General features: G+C 38.4%; 1 protein-coding gene across 1 annotated transcript; it reads left to right on the forward strand.

Annotated features, from left to right (window-relative positions):
• Window positions 1-2,070: 2,070 nt before the first annotated feature.
• LOC104070819 (inhibitor of apoptosis protein) lies at window positions 2,071-9,770 on the forward strand. Its single transcript, XM_009579041.1, has 8 exons — window positions 2,071-3,377; window positions 3,483-3,582; window positions 4,695-4,773; window positions 5,355-5,403; window positions 6,438-6,680; window positions 7,917-8,171; window positions 8,328-8,369; window positions 9,220-9,770. The coding sequence occupies exons 1-8, from the start codon at window positions 2,504-2,506 to the stop codon at window positions 9,411-9,413; spliced, it is 1,836 nt and encodes a 611-aa protein (XP_009577336.1). The 5' UTR covers window positions 2,071-2,503; the 3' UTR covers window positions 9,414-9,770.
• Window positions 9,771-17,066: the final 7,296 nt, after the last annotated feature.

The raw sequence follows: 17,066 nt of genomic DNA on the forward strand, positions 1-17,066 counted from the left end.
GGGGGAACCTGGGGCTGGCGCTGAGGGTGCGCGACCGCGCACAAGCCCCGCCAGATGGATTTCGGTGCTGGAGATTTGTAAGCTTAGGCAGGGGTGCTTGGAATGTAAACTTGTTTTGCCTGACACAAAGAGCAAACAAGCGTAGAAGAATATTAAATTGAGTTTTGAGCTTGCTGTACTTTAAATATCACTACTCTGGCTTGAATAACTTCTTAGTGTCGCTGCAGGATAATGGAAGAAAAAACCGATGAGATTCAGAGCAGTTGGGTGACTCCGGAAATCAAGGATACTCAGGGCTATAGTGGATGGTAATATTAGAAGAGCGTTCGGCAGAAAATGAGTGCAGGATCTCAGGTTTAAGTGATCCTAAATGTTTTTATGATTATCAGGATCTCAGCTGGCTCTGATATTTCTAGCAATTTACTCTGAGGCATCAGACTTTCTCCAGTACGGAAACTGGCTTAACTTCTTGCACGAGCATCGTTCATGTATGTTGATAGTTTAGTCTCACCATTTGCGTTAAAGGAGTGGATTGGTGTAAGGCATTTGTAACTCATCTCTTCAGTGATTAAGAAGCTAGTACTAGTAATAGTGTGGCCATATTAAGAACATACCTACTAGGAGTTACTGAGATGAGTAGGAAATGCTCTGCTGTTTTCCAGTAGGTGATTTTTCTAGGGCTGTGTCATCATGACAAGTATATCTGTTTTGAGTCTTTCCTGGAAGAACTTTTTAGGAACTGATGCTGTAATATATGCCATACATGTATCTAGGAATAAATATAAAATTACATATTTAAAAACTTTTGAACTTTGTCTTTGCTCTTACCTGAAATTTTTGGTGAAGTTCAGTTTTGCTGAAGTCCTGTGCTTCAGCTATCATTGGATTTAACTAAATTAGAAATTCCAGTGCTCTTAATTTAACTCAGTGTATTAAAACTGGATCCTCATTGTTTGAGACTCTGCAGGCTTTAAACCAATTTAAATGGACGCAACTTCTTCAGTACAAGAGATCTTCCCTTTAGTTACACAGCTTGTGATCAAGCAGCCTGATTCATCTATCTGCCAAAAAAGTTCTGCTTGTGGATTAAACAGTTTTACATGTGTCGGTAACAGGGAAATTAAGTAACCGTAGGACAGTATGTAAAGTTGACTCCCTGAAACTTTCTAGCTAACATTACAAAAAAGCTTATGATGAGATCTTAGTGTTTCAATTTGTGTGGTTCCTGTTTGTCTAGACATTACATGCACCTCATTTTGTATATTTTGAAACACTCCTCTCTTTCTTCCTTACAGGTTTTGTTCTGCCCGAAAGAATTAAATGATTGAAACTATAGATACTTACAATTTCTTCTTGCGAACAGTCAGTATCAATATGGAGGCGTAGGCACCTTAGAAGGGACTTTAGTCTGAACTCTGGGAGGTAGTTCTGTGCACAAATAAAGAAACTAAGGCTTCAAATTTTTTTTTTTTTAATCTGGGGATTGTTTGCTTCTGTATGCCATAAACATAAACATGGCATACAGAAAAAACTTAATTCAACAGTATAAAGCATTAGAATGTCCCGACACAAGGCAATTCATTTGTGTTAAATTTGATAACTGTATACTTGTAACTAAGGCACCAGGTTAAAACTGAAATGCTCTGTTCAGTCTGTGCTGACAACGTTATAGACAGAAAAGCCTGGGGCTGTTCCAGGCTTGTTAATTAAGACAGTTCATCCTTGTCAGATACAGTGTATAGGATGTGTTTATCTCATAGCTGAATATTCAATGTATGTGCAGTTGAGTGTAAACTAACGTCTTTAGTATTAACAATTATTACAACAATATGCAGAAGTTGAGGAGTTTTTTGAAGTCTAGTAGTAACAAATATACCAGATCAATTCAGTAATATCAGTTCAGGGGCTCTTTTTTCGTATGCGTTCTGAGTTTGATAAACCATTATTTTCAGCCTCCGGATGAGGTTTATAAACTAAAATCTTTACATGTGTATTAGCTGTCTCGGATGAAATAGTTCTTAAATCACTTAACATATGTTCTGGTTAAAAATGATGTCGTTTTAGTTGCCCCCATTTTAGTTTCTTTATTGACAAAGGATTCTGATAAACCCATTTGGGGTTTTTCCCCTCTGGATCCCACCTCCACTAGCCTGACAAATTGATACTGCTCTGCCAGATATACAGTACAAGGAAAGCATGTGATGCCTGTATGATTCAAGGGAAAGTCCTTTTTGACATGCTTTCTTCAATTGTCAAAATGGGATGGGGCAGCTTTTGCACTGAAAGCAGTTGTGTAAACTAAAGTACAAGAACTTCCCAAATGTTTAAAGACTGTTAATCATGAGGCTGATTCTATTCGCATATGCATTCAAAGTTGCATATTGAAGTATTTCATTTTCAGGTTCTTACTTTTGTACAGGCAGGGGTTATTCTGAATTGCCTTTAATGCACACAACTACCTCCCAGAGGAAGACTTGTCCCATTCTTCCAAAAATAGTTCATTATGAACATAATGGAAAATAGCCCTTTCTTGGCTAGCATCATGAAGCAGAGTGCTTTGTGCGGTGAACTGAAGTATGACTTGTCCTGTGAACTCTACAGAATGTCGACGTTTTCTACCTTCCCTGTTAACGTGCCACTGTCAGAACGGAGTCTTGCCCGGGCTGGGTTTTATTACACTGGCGTGCAAGATAAAGTTAAGTGCTTCAGTTGTGGCTTAACATTGGATAACTGGCAACCAGGAGATAATGCTATGGAAAAACATAAACAGCTGTATCCTAGCTGCAGTTTTGTTCAAAACATGCTTTCGGTTAACAACCTGGGACTGTCCTCTCGTTCTGCCTTTTCGCCTCTGGTCACAAACAGTCTCTCACCATCTCTACATTCCATAACACTTTCTCCAAGTTTAGAACAAGTTGGATATTTCAGTGGCTCTTTTTGCAGTTTTCCTCAAGACCCAATAACTACGAGGGCAGTTGAAGACCTTTCATTCTTGAGACCTAAACTTCACAATCCTTCAATGAGTACAGAAGATGCTAGACTACGCACTTTTCACTCATGGCCACTGACGTTTCTCTCGCCCACTGATCTGGCAAAGGCTGGGCTTTATTACTTGGGGACAGCAGACAAAGTTGCTTGTTTCACCTGTGGTGGTCAACTGAGTAACTGGGAACCAAAAGATAATGCTATGTCAGAGCATCGGAGACACTTTCCTAAATGCCCTTTTGTGGAAAACCTTACCCGAGACCAGCCAAGTTTCAATGTTTCAAATGTGAGCATGCAAACCCATGAAGCACGTGTTAAAACATTCATAAATTGGCCAACTAGAATTCCAGTTCAGCCTGAACAGCTTGCAGATGCTGGCTTTTACTATGTAGGTAAGAAAAATTGACGTCTCTGGTTTTATTCGTACCACTATGTCAGCTTTTACTTCAAATTTTGTGAATGTTTGCTAGATATATTTTGCCTTTTTTTTTTTAAAGGCCGCAATGATGATGTCAAGTGTTTTTGCTGTGATGGTGGGTTAAGGTGCTGGGAATCTGGAGATGATCCATGGATTGAGCATGCAAAGTGGTTTCCAAGGTAACTTGCAAAATCTTTATCATAATTTATTCACATCCTTTCTACTTTTAATTTTGGCAGATATGTACTGCACTTAATAGTTAATTAGAGCATTTCTTCATTAAGCATGATGGTTAATGCTTTCCACTTCATAATTAAAAGCTGTGTGCATCCCCAAATCACTATTAGCAAGTGAGGCTGCATTGTTAATGGGCATACTTAGCTAAGAGAAGCAGTCAAAAAGCAGACTGAGGAGAACAAAAGCTGCTGAGAAATGAAGTAGAAGGAATATCTAACTCCTTTAGTCTAGTTCTGTGCCCACACTAAATGTTATTGAACCAGTTTTTCAGCAGGTGTGGTTTAGTTTCTTAGGTGTGGAAAAGCTTGTGAAGAAGGCTTCAGCAGTTGTTTAACATGTCTCTGTTGGAAAAATGACAATAAGTTTTTAAAACGTCCCCCGTAATTAAATGGCAATTGCATACATAATTGCTATCTGTGCCTGTGGAAATCTCCACCTACGTTAATGACAGAAATAGCTGCACTTAATTTTAGGAAAGCTAATAATAATTCTTCACGTTGTAGATCTCAGGCTAGTCTTTCATGGGCAGTTTACCAGCTACTGCTGGACTACACGATGTATGTAGAGTTAACTGACACCTTTGTTTCCTTCTGTGTGATGCCTCTCAGTAAATGTACTTAAGAGATGTAACTCTGCATTAGTGAAGCAGATCTGGCTTTGATAGTGGTGTTAAATTTTTTTAACTTCTTCTGAATGATTTGAGTAGGAGATAAGAATGGTGAGATGCGAGATAGAAACAGTTTATCACTGCACTTTGTAGTGACACTGACACGGTATCATTTCTCATGACGTGCCATTTTGATAAGAAGCGGTAGCAGAATGTAAAGCTGCTGCATTTATATACCTAAACCTACTGACTGCTGAACATCATGGAAAAGCTTTATCAAAGTGTCACCAGACACTAGGCTATATCAGGCTTCCAATTAAGAGAACTCTTTAGAAGAGAAACATGTACTTAAGTTATGCTGTGTAAACTGTTTTATTTTTCTGTATATTTTTTTCTTCCTTTGGCAAGTGGAAAGTATAATTCATTACACTTTTGTCAATGTTTCAGGTGTGAGTATCTGCTCCGTGTAAAAGGAGGGGAGTTTGTAAGTCAAATTCAGGCCAGGTTCCCCCATCTTCTTGAACAGGTAAACTTTACTGTTCTGTAACTTTGATTTTTCCCTTGCTGAAGAGTGCCGTGTTCTTTTTGGGAGTTTGATCCATCCTTCTGCCTCATTTGTGCATATATTTCTACTAGGTTTCTAACATAAATGCTTTTCATGAGCACGAAAACGAAACCAGTGCTGAACCATGGCTAACGGACATGGACTAGTAGAGTTTAACCTGTACAGATTACTTATGGAAAGTGTTATGAGGCAGTGAGCTCCTTTGTGTCAGGAGAGGGAAATTCTGATTACGTTTCAGTGAATAATGCAGATCAGTAATTGTTATTTCGGAAATGAGTCATGGACAACCTGAATTATTTCTATCTATAATGCTTCTGGCAAGAGTAAGCCAAGCTTCTCTTCATGGAAGTGGTCAGCACTAACTTTATATTACTTGTATAGTTGCACAAATTTGCAGACTTGTGCAACCACATCTAAAATACTTAACGGGTACCATTCAGGTAAAAAGCTTAGCATGGTTGATGAGAGAAGAATATGTTAGAAGGGTATGTGGGGGGAAAAACAGTACTTTGATACTAATGTAGTTCTGTTGTGTTCCACAGCTCTTGTCAACCTCTGATACGCCTGTAGATGAAAACATTGATCCCGCAAGTATGTATATTAAATTATATTTTTAAACTTCCTCAGCACTTTGCAAACTTAATGATTGGCTATTCAAAGCTAACTTGCTTAAAAATTCTTAGATTTTCTTGGAAACAACAAAATTATAAGGGGTTTTTAATGAATGATAAAAGTTAGGTAGCTTCAATGATACATAGACAAACTTCAAGGAAGCACCTTTAAGAGAACTTGTCTTTCATTTTCCTTATTTTCATACTAAGCTCATATTAAGATTTTTGGTTTTGAATGCTTGGCATCCACTGTATTTGTGGTTTTTAGTTTCATGGTTGGGTTAAACAAAACAAGTCAATTTGGCATTTGTTAAATTGACCTATGGTATTGAACTTGGTGGAACAGTTGCTAGAGGGTGTCATGACTATGCAATTATGCAACTCCATTTTTAGGCACATAGCTAGGTAAATGCCCTGAGTTGAGCAGCAGTGGTCAAGGAGAGGGTAGGACAAGCAGATAAAGGGAAGTCTTTCTGAGTTGGACTCTAGTTATGGTGGAAATAAACTCCTCCCAGAGGGTGAGTGGGTTATGCTATCATAATCCCTGCTGTTTGAGGACAATGAGTCAGGATCCCACATGCCTGGTGCTTAGGAAGTTGAATGGAAAATACCGATCAAGAGCTGGAATAGAGCAATTGTTTGTACTATAAACTCTGAATTTGATTCCTGTCCCCCCCACCCCCCCGACATTTTTCAAGGCTGAAGTTAGAAACATAAAAAAGCTGCTAAGACACAATGGAATTCTCTGTGGTTTCTCTGGATTATCGTAGATTTTAGTGAAGGCCTGACATGGGTTGAAGTTTATCATGGATTCAATCCAATTGAATCTAAGTGACTGGCTTCCATTTTTAAAACTAACTACTTAAATAGACTTTTTTTAAACATTGAAACTTTTTAATGCTAGGTATTCATGTATATATGCATATGTGTAGGTAATGTCAATATGTCTGACTTCTGGGTTGTATAGGTTATTTATTCTTTATATTATACACGGTGATTTTCTTCTTTGATTAGTTATTCATTTTGAACCTGGAGAGAGTCATTCAGAAGATGCAATCATGATGAACACGCCTGTGGTTAAAGCTGCCTTGGAGATGGGATTCAGTAGAAGGCTAATAAAGCAAACAGTGCAAAGTAAAATCTTGGCCACTGGAGAAAACTACAAGACTGTTAATGATCTTGTGTCTGATCTGCTCACTGCTGAAGATGAGAAGAGGGAAGAAGAGAAAGAGAGACAGTTTGAAGAAGTGGCATCAGGTACGTGTAAGGCATGAATAAAAGTGAAAACAGAATTGGTTTGTGTTATGTATAGCTTTTATAATTGTTTTTATTCACCAAGTGATTTAATTTAATTGCTATTAGGATCAGCTTCTGTAAAAAGCATTGTCAGGGTATCTGTATGGAACTAGAAGTCTGGGAATTGTTTCATTCCCTTTCAAGGAGGATGTTTTATACAGGTGCCAAGAGTTCAGAATCGCCTGATTCTCTCCACAGGAACAAAGCCATATTTTTTAATTTGTGTGCCTTTATATTGCTGTTAATAAAATAAATGGAACCAAAATACTTTACTTGGCACATTCTACTATTTTTTTTTTTTCCAAATTTGCCTGCTCTTTAAGCTACTTGAATCAGTGAGCCACCATATCCACCACCTAGAAGAAGCCATAAACTCTTACAAATTTAGATTCCGTAAGATGGCCAAAGGTCTGCTTTTCTGTGTCTGACTCAACCATGTAGGTCAGCTATTTAACAGTGTTTATTTGATGTGTCTTTAACATTCCCTACTGTTTTAATACCATAAAAGTTTTGAAGCCTAAAAAAATCCTACTTTTTGAGTTTGTGAAGCAGTAATGAAACTTCTCAATCATAAATTGAATTAAGACTGCTTCTTCCCTACTTGCATGTTCTATCAAAAAAGCATAGATGGATTCAGCCATTAAATCTTAAATGCAGATGATTCTTTTGTTGTTGTCGTTTGTGATAGACTATTTTAAAAAAACAAAAATCTCCCAAGTCTGGTTGTGCTGGGCTTCTGGTTTTCTTGCACATAATTCTGTTGGACACCTCTTAGAAAACCTTGATTCTATCTACATCTCAGACATGATTTTGACTGCCACTGACTAAAGTTAACCTGTTGGTTGTCAATGAGTTAGTGTTGGTGTTATGCAGAGGCGTTGTTTTTTCTTTGCAGTTCTGCAGAGAATGTAAGTCTTGCTAGTGTGAAGTTAGATGAGATCCCCTCAGATAATTTAACCTAGAGATGGGAGCAGGAGGGTTCATTGGTGAAAAGGCTTCAGCTCAGAAGCTTGCTTGTATGTGGTTTTCTTAAGTCTCTATGTGAATACCACTAAAACTTACTGAGGTCTTTATTAATGATGAGTAGTAAGCACACATTTCAAGTAGAGTTTAAAGAATGTATCAATTACTGTTAAGCAGAAATGCAACTTGGAGTAGTGTATTCCTAACAAACCTCTAATCCCCTTTGCATTCCAGATGATTTGTCCTTAATACGGAAGAATCGAATGGCTTTATTCCAACGTTTAACATGCGTACTTCCAATCCTCGGGAGTTTATTATCAGCTAAAGTGATTACGGAACTTGAGCATGATGTTATTAAGCAGAAGACTCAGACACAATTGCAAGCAAGGGAACTGATAGATACAGTTTTAGTGAAAGGAAATGAAGCAGCCAGCATATTTAAAAACTGTCTACGAGATTGTGACCCTGTACTGTACAAAGATTTATTTGGTATGTCTGTCTTTTTTTTTTTTTTTAAAGAATGTAAGTTTACAGAAATCTAACCAGTGCTGTCATAGCAACCTAAAGATTAAAAAAAAACAGATGCAGATGCTATTTGAATATAGATTAGTCAAATGACTAGCATTTTTTTTCCTCTTATTTTAGTGGAGAAGAACATGAAGTATGTTCCCACTGAAGATGTTTCAGGTACTTGAACTCTAAGCTCTACCTTCTTACTTTAAAGGGTATTGTGGGACAAATAGCTAACATCATAAAAAGGAAAATTGCTTTGGTTAAGAAATAGGTTTTATGGTTTACCCTCTCCCTAATTTTGATTTGGTAAGAGGACACCTGAAAAAGTTAAGTGCATGTGCAGACTTGCAAGCAAGTCTATCTGCTGTAAGCTATATCCTGTGCCTTACATGTGCTTTTGCACCTAAGGAGGTAGAGCTTTCTGGAGCTCGACAATTCAAGCATGTGCTGGACTTGATCCTGGTATAAGCTCTTATTCAGGCATTTGGTAAAGTCCGGACAGTGAATAGTCAGTTAGCATTTCACAGCAGGTATCATTATCTCTACTTTTCCAAAGTGAGTTATAGGTGTCCTAAGATCTAGCTTGACCAACAGCTGGGTAGATAAAAACTTGTCAGACATGGGATTGAGTTTTCTTGGTTCTTACTCCTATAGTTTAATATGTTAATAGACTGCAGAAAAGTATAGACGCCTGAATATAGCTCAGTTCCACCAGTCTGTGCTCTGTGCTTCTAATATCCAAGCAAGAAAAGTACAGCATTTGCTAAAACGTAAGCATTGGTTGGTCTCAAGAACTACAGTTGGCCTCCAATCCCTGAGCTGTTTGTTGTCTGACAGAAGTGGAAAGTAGACTAGTTCCTTGCATGCCACTTTCTGAGCTCTGGAAAATGTACTTATTCTCTCACTGCCATCTATATTTAGTGGATACAGATGGGGAGATAAAGGGTGAAGTGGAACACAGCTATATTCTAATTAGAATGCACATATATTCAGGCTTCTTAAAAAGTTAAATAATTTTTTCCAGGTTTACCTATGGAAGAACAACTAAGAAGATTGCAAGAGGAAAGAACATGTAAAGTTTGCATGGACAAAGAAGTTTCTATTGTTTTTATTCCATGCGGTCACTTAGTGGTATGCAAAGAATGTGCACCGTCCCTTAGAAAATGCCCTATTTGCAGGGGGACAATAAAGGGTACAGTTCGTACATTTCTTTCGTAAAGAGGGAAACTTGCAAAATGTCTTTGTTCCTTCATCCTCCAACTGCTGAAGCTTAAGCCAGCAGTGTCTTAAGAATGGAAAATTGTGGTACAGAAGATGATTAATCAACTACCTAACACTGTTGTGTAATAGTAAACATCATTATGAACATACTAGGTCTTCCTTGCCAAAGACTATTTCTGTTCATAAAACTAACTCAATACTAAAGTGAAGTTTTTGTAGCTTTCCTTTCCGAGTAAGGAAAGCAGTTTCACTAGTATGCCCTTGTGTCAGTTTGAATAAAAAGCTTTCTGGTTGAGTTCCTAAAATGGTGCTTGGCATAACTCTTCTGATGAGTTTCCTCCATGTGGATGTGAGAAAAGACATTAAGATTGCTGTTTATTAGTAATTAATATTAATTAACTTCAGCTACTGTTTTGGTTCTGTTTTGGCTTTCTTGTGGACTTGAGGAGGAAAGAAGCTAACTGTTGCAGGAACAGCAGGACTTTTGAAAAAAAGTTTTGTTTATATCTAGATACTTGTGTAATGTGTATTAATAGTTTATATGAAGACTGAATTAAAGTATTTCTACTCCTCAAATGAGTGCTTGTTTACTCTGTTCCCATTGTTGGCTTTTCTCTGTAGACTGCAGCGATTAGAATGCTGTCTTTTCCCGACAAAAGTTTAGGGTTTGTTTGCCCACAAAAGTTCAAGAAAACTTAATTCTGTGTGTCTTTAATTCATTTTTGAACAGGGAAGTGAGCTGCTATGCTGCTTGGTGATTCCCTCTGGTAAAGTAGGGGGTTCAGATTTTTATCCTTATTTAAAAACAACCACCCCCCCCCCCCACCCCCCCCCCCAAACCCCTAACAGCATCTGGTACTTCCTTCTGTCTTGATTTTTTCAAAGGATAGAAATCCTGGCCAGGAATGGTCCTCATGACCTTAGAGGTGAGGCAGAGGGTAGCTGTACAGCAATATAGCCTTTATACTAGGGATTAAAAAGTAAAAGCTGCTTTTCTGCGTTTGGAGCTTTATAGTGATTGTGCAATTAAATAGTAGGATCTTCCAGCCCACTCTGAAGTCTTGTGTCTTGTTTTGTAAGCTGGTGGTCCAGGGACTTTTACTTCCTTACTGGTTGACTCTTAATTTACCATTTTCTGCTTTGTATCCCTAGACTTGCATAGTAGGTGCCTACAGGGGGAAAGTGTTCATAGATATTTCTCAAGGATTTCATGTAAAACAGTGGCAGAAGAACACTGCCAGGATAATGGCATCAGATCCTGCAGTAGTGATGTCAGTTTGTCTGGCTGTAATTGTGAAGTCAGTCTTCTGCAGACCTATCTTAATGCCCAAGTGTGGACCTCTCAATCTTCGGACCTGCCAGCAATAAGATGTTTTTAACAGTATTTTGGTGTCTTGCGCTCTGTAGTGTGAGATGAAAATACCATTTCCTGAAGTTTCAGGATGCCAATGTTTGCAAGTTGTGTGCATGTAACTGGCTTTCATCACTTCATATATGGCTCTTAGCTATACATGTGTTACCTCATCTAAAAAGAGAGCACCCCATATGTATGCAAGTAGTAAAGTGTATACATTAAAAAGAACTTGTGCGGGCTGTGTAACTTGTGACTCATTAATGACTTACCCTTGTGTAATGGTTGCCTAGTGTTTAGAGCAAGGTTTGTATTAAGTGGGGGAAATGTTTGTCACTAGCAAATAAATTTCCATTCATACTTACAGTTGTTGTATGTTTGGCATTTGTATACATCTTTCCTGTTGTACATCTGAGTTGTAATTTAATAAAAGCCCCCCTCTAAGTCTGAAAGAAACCTCTGGGTCTCGTCCTATAATCACCTGCCACCTTGGGAAATCTGTCCACTGAGTTTGGAATATAGACTGTGTGTGGAGTTAACAGAATGTTATATTTCTAGCATAATTGCAGCTTCAGCATTGAATCAAAGTTTTGGCTAGCTAAAAAGGGCCAAAACATGTACTTTTATTTGTTAATTATGTGATTGTGGCTGATTCTTTAGCAGATTCAGGATGTTTTCATCAGTAGTACTGATCACTAAATTTAGTGAGGACAATTGTGCGAAGGAAGGTACAGATACATTCTAGTTATCGTCTGTTTGTCTTTCCCCTCTGTCTCCAAGCAGTACCTCCTGGGCTAGAGTCCCTTTCAAAATAATACTGGAGATACTAATTTTGAAGAAGTCTTGCTTTGCTGTCTGGGCGGTTAGGGGAGGGGTGTAAGAATCTGGCCTGGTTTGTCTTTAAACATTTTTAGTGAGAACTCGGCAACACTGATCTTTGGTTTCATTCATTTTTCCATAATTTCTGCAACACTGTTTCATGCTGTGCATTAGCTGGCACTAGAATTGTTTTAATGCTTTGGTATACATTCCTTGCAGTACATAGGATTCTTTAACTGTAGGTTGGCTTGCTGCAATTCTTTTAAATGCAGAGTTTTGTCCAACTTTAGTACATGTACATATCTGCCCTTTAATTTTGATGTTAAAAATGTAAATGTTTCAAACCTAGCATGTCGTTTTAAACAGTTTTGATTAACATACTTTTGCTTTTCTGGTTTTGAGATGATTCTAAAGGCTCTGTTGTCTTGTGTAGCAACTTAAAAAGTTTATGAAAGCTTGTTAAGGCATAAAGCGCGTGACTTGAGATTTGATGTTCAGATCCGGAAATTAGTCATAGAACCAACTATACTTTCTACAGATTAAGATGAGTCTGCAGGGGGAGCTGGGGAGGTCAGGCTCACCTGAAGAGTGTGGAATTGTTAGTATGTAAGCCCTATATCTGAACAGGGAAGAGGATAGGGAAAAACACAGTAGCAGGAAGACTTTTTAAGCAATACATTTTTCTTTAGAAACATACGGGCTTAGAGTTTTTCCAAACGTTGCAGTTACTACATATAGATCAGATGACAAGATATACAGGGCTTTAAAACCTGAGCAATTCAGGTGTTCAGTGTCATTTGTGATGCTGGAGCGTATCTCGGGACCTGCAACATACCTGTCAGCCCTGGTTAGTGAGTGTTTTGAATGTTCTGGGCAACTTCAGGCAGCACTGGCTGCCTGCATGTAGGCAGCTGAAACGCTTCCTGAGAAGTGGAAGAAATTCATCTAGAAACTACTAGGTAAAACTCTTTGACCTAGTTTTGGCAGGAAGGCTAATCTAGGTTATGGCTTTCCACTACTCCCCACTATAATGACTGTGGTTGCCCTGATCTATAATGCTGTACATGTGAGCAGTTGCGCTCTCCTCAGTACTATTCCAAGAAAGCTGTAATAAAACTAATTGCCTGTAGCACACTGCAAACAGAACCTTAGCAAAATATTAAACCATGGAGAAGACTGTCTGCAGTGTTGTTTGGAGAGGATCAAGTGACTTCTGTTACTTGTGAACCAGCTGACCGTGTTCACACTTTGTTCTGTCTCCACTTCCTCCTTTGAAAGCATTTTCCGGAGCTTTGACTGGGTTAAACAGCGATAAACAGCCCCCCCTGCCCCAGCTTCCTGTGCAGCTCTGCTGATCAAGCAGCTCAAGTTCTCAGACATCAGTGTTCCAGGTCCACAGCTTGTCTTGAGCTGGCAGAGTGTTTTTGCATGGCTTAGGGGCTGTGAGGGTGGGAACTTTGGTATCATTGGAGTTCAGTGGTCAGACTTGCTGTCAGATGAAGATAGAAGGCAATATTCCCAGCTTCTGTAAATCAGCAATTTCTTTACTTGAATGAAGCTTATCATACCTGCAAAGGATCTATCCTGGAGCAGTTGCAGTTTCTGATACTGGTTTGAGATACTGTAAGATACAGTGGCTTCCCAAGTGGCAGCTGTATGTTTTGTGAAACAAGTGCCATGAAGCTTTATTGTAGTTGTTGAGCAGGTTTTTTTTTGTCTGTGTGTTTTTTTTTTTTTTTAACTGAATGCATCTCTTTCTCTTCTGTTTGCTTTTGAGCATTGACTAGGAAGCCCAGTGCTCTTCAAATTGGGCACAACATGCAGTCCTGGCATCCCCAGTGATCAGCCTGCCACCAGTCATTAGAGTACTGCTCTTATATGCTGAAACGAATGGCCATATATGAAATATCTAGGAAGTCCATTAGCATGATATAAAAGAAAAATCTTTGTATTACTCCTTCTTGTGACTGAGAGAGTTAGTGGTTGTTTAGTAACTCCATAGTGCCACACTCTCAGAACTTGGTTCTTTGCTATATTCCTCACAAGACATCAGAAGAAGAGAAACACATGAAATAATTGTAAACAGTGTATTCATCTGCCTTTAATTCTGCATTGTGGCAATTGTAGTGTAGTGAGGCTGGGGTATGCAGTATCATGTTTAATGTTGCAGGTGGACTGAACTTGCAAATTCAGTTTTCTTGCTGTTTGTTAGTTATTCCTAAAGTGACCCACCTCAGGTACGTCAATTCAGGCAGGAGATGTATTCTGGACACGAAAAGGCATTCTCTGTTCTGTTGAACTATTTAACACGCAATTGTTGTCACTCTTGCTCCGGAGGTTACTAGTGCAGGGAGTAAACTTCCTGAGACAATACTAAATTACCAGTCCTTTGTTTCTGTTTTTAATTGAGCCTGTGATCACAACCGTTACTGATGCCCCAGCCCAGCTTCCTCACTGATGGCTGCTGGCATGGGACCCTTAAAGCCTGAGAGTCTGGGGTATTGCATACGTCCTGCGCCAGGAAGAGCAGAACTCCAAACAGCAGATCCTGCTGTGCTATTTTCAAAAAAGAGACAGGTGAGTTACTTTTTTTTTTTTTCTCTTTGAAGAGATCAAAATACACTGGAACATTGTTCGCACGATAAGGAATGTTCTAGCAGTGGCCTTCACGCTTAGTTTTGGCCTGGTGAAATTTTTTTAGGGAAAAGCTAGAGAACTTGCCAAAGGTTTCTAAGCCCATGTGTTAGAGGTCACGTGTTAGACTTGGTCAGAAAAAAATCTCTTCCTTTTGGATCTGTATAGCTTGACTTACTGATGCTGTATTATTTTGGCAGATGATAGAGAAGTGAAAGACTCGGTATTACGGAGTATAGGATATTAGGGTTGTGATTTGCCCAATGGAAGATAGCTTCAGTTCCAAGGGAAGAATAAAGTCTTTAGAAAAGATTAAGTAAGTGATATATGAAACAATAAAAAGAAGAAAACACCCCATTCGTTGCTTTTCTTTATGAACCCTGTCAAGGAAAGGGAGTTACATAGTCTTTCTTCTAACACTTTAGAAGCACCCATCACCTCAGTGCTGGCCAGGTACAACACCTTGGTTTCCAAACTGCTTTAAATTTGATGTGGAGAAGGTCAGAACAAACAATAGACAAACTCAAAATTTTGAGTATCAGAGTGAGAATATATTTCCTCTTGGTCTTCTAAAAGGACACTTAAAAGCCTCCAGAACTTAGTGGCTCTTTAATTCTTCAATTTTCAGAGTTACTGAATGGGATGTTTTGAAGTATAGGGATGACCTGACACTGAAGGATGAAATTAATCATTGATCCAGTCTTCAAAGTAGTGTTTTTATAGTGAAGCAAACACTAAATTCTAATGCAAGCTAAAGCTTAGACACTGCAGGATCAACACCAGGAATTGGCAATCCCCGTCTCTGTGCTGTTTGTGAGAACAGTCAAATGCAGATTCTTAAATTCATTTAACTTTCCTGTTTTAAATTTTAAGACTCCTATCTCAGTCATCCATCAGTCAGGACTCCTTCAGTGTCATCTAGAAAATGTGTATACATTCTGCACAGGTCCATTCTCATTCTATCTGCTTCCGTATCTCAGCTAAATTCTTAAACTCTTGAGTTATCTAGGCAATTTTCAGTCTCTAATGCTGTTCCACTTTGCTTTCAGCAATATTGTCATTTTGTTGCTTATATCTTTTTCAATAAAGCATGTTAAGAATGCTATGTATGTCTTCAAGGCAAAAATAAAGAATGGCATGAGTATGTAAGCGCTTTAACAGTTGGTGAGCAAAAAGGAAAGGTATGAAAGCAGATTTACAAAGGGATAATTTTGAAGTTACTGAATAGTATCACAGTAACATGATCTTGCTTTAATTTTTTTTTTTTAATAAAAACCCAAATATAGCACTGCAGTATTTCTGGACTGCTTTGCAACCTTTGATGCAGGGCCCCATCAAAACAAGCTGGAAGGGCTGCGATTTGGTACTAGAACACAGGCTAAAGGAGTGTTGCATAAAAAGGAAAGACCTGTGGGAGGAAGGCTGCAGTCCTGAGATTTAGTCATATGATAGATCTTGATGTGTTTGAAGGGCAAAAGTAACATTCATGATATCTGACCTAAGGTGGCTATGTTCTGTAGCCATTGGATGGCCTCCCAAGCCTGTAGTAATAAGTAAAATAAATTTTAATATGAGCACAAAACCATGAATTTTAAGGATTAAAAATGAGTATAGGGATTGTGTGAAAGAGCTGTAATGATCAATTGAATGCTGTAAATGCAGTTCTGTGATGTGTCACCAGAGGGGTTCCTAATCAAGACAGAACCATGAACTGCGTGGCTCAGTCATCAGTACTAGTAAGAAAACAGTTATGCAGTCCTGTTGAGAGGATGAACTATAAACAGCTGAATAATCTTCACAATATTAATAGACTCAGTTAAGGAACAGCTAAAAGACTGACTATAGCATAAGGATACCTAGAGAAGGGGAGGAGGTATTTATGCTAAAAATTTGTTGCATAAAATGAACATAAACAGATCATAAACTTGTAATTGAATTTAGAATAACTAATCACCAGAGAAGTGAGTCGAAAGAAACTTCCATGAGGAAGGGATTACATTTAGGAAACATTTCTTTACAGAGAGGGTGGTTAAACACTGGACCAGGCTTCCTAGAGAGGTAGTCAATGCCCCAAGCCTGGCAGTGTTTAAGAGGCATTTGGACAATGCCCTTAGTAACATGCTTTAACTTTTAGCCAGCCCTAAAGTGGTCAGGCACTTGGACTAAATGATCGTTGTAGGTCCCTTCCAACTATGCTATTTTATATTCTATTCCCTAGTTGCCTGGGATAGTGCTAGACTTCAGTCTATGAGACAAAAGACCTTTTTCTGTCTTTTGCTCCTACTTCAGCTTTATACCTTATATTGGTCTAAAATGTGGTAGACTCCTGCGGCAAACCCTTTCAAATGCTCTTTCCTTACAGAAACTAAGTGCCAATGTTAGTTAACATAATCAGGATTTTTGAAAGCTAAACTATTATTTCAGTTATTTAATACAGTCAACCCCTCTATATGTGTAGAGCATAGCTAAATTCAGGTCTACTGCTTGTTCCAATGCTGTAGAGCAACGTCCAGGACTGAGGCCTAAATACGTACTTACTGGTGCTACGATACACTGAAAACCTGTCCTGTTCATTCCACTTTATACATGTGTAACTTAAAGGTGGGTTTTCACTTAGTTCTGGAAAGCAAATGTAAAGTTAAAGGTAAAATTCATCAATTGCACCTCACTTTGTCTAGTATCCAAACACCTGAAAGGATGTCAGGTTTTATATTTGCACTAAGACTGCATAATTTTGCTTTATTGTAGTAATGAGATTACTAAATACATTACAAATGATTGAGCTGGGCAAAAATGCACTAGGTCTGGTATTCTAGCATTTAAAAGTATATACAGTGATCACCTTT

This window comes from Fulmarus glacialis, unplaced genomic scaffold, assembly GCF_000690835.1.
Source record: "Fulmarus glacialis isolate BGI_N327 unplaced genomic scaffold, ASM69083v1 scaffold42985, whole genome shotgun sequence".
Taxonomy (NCBI): Eukaryota; Metazoa; Chordata; class Aves; order Procellariiformes; family Procellariidae; genus Fulmarus; species Fulmarus glacialis.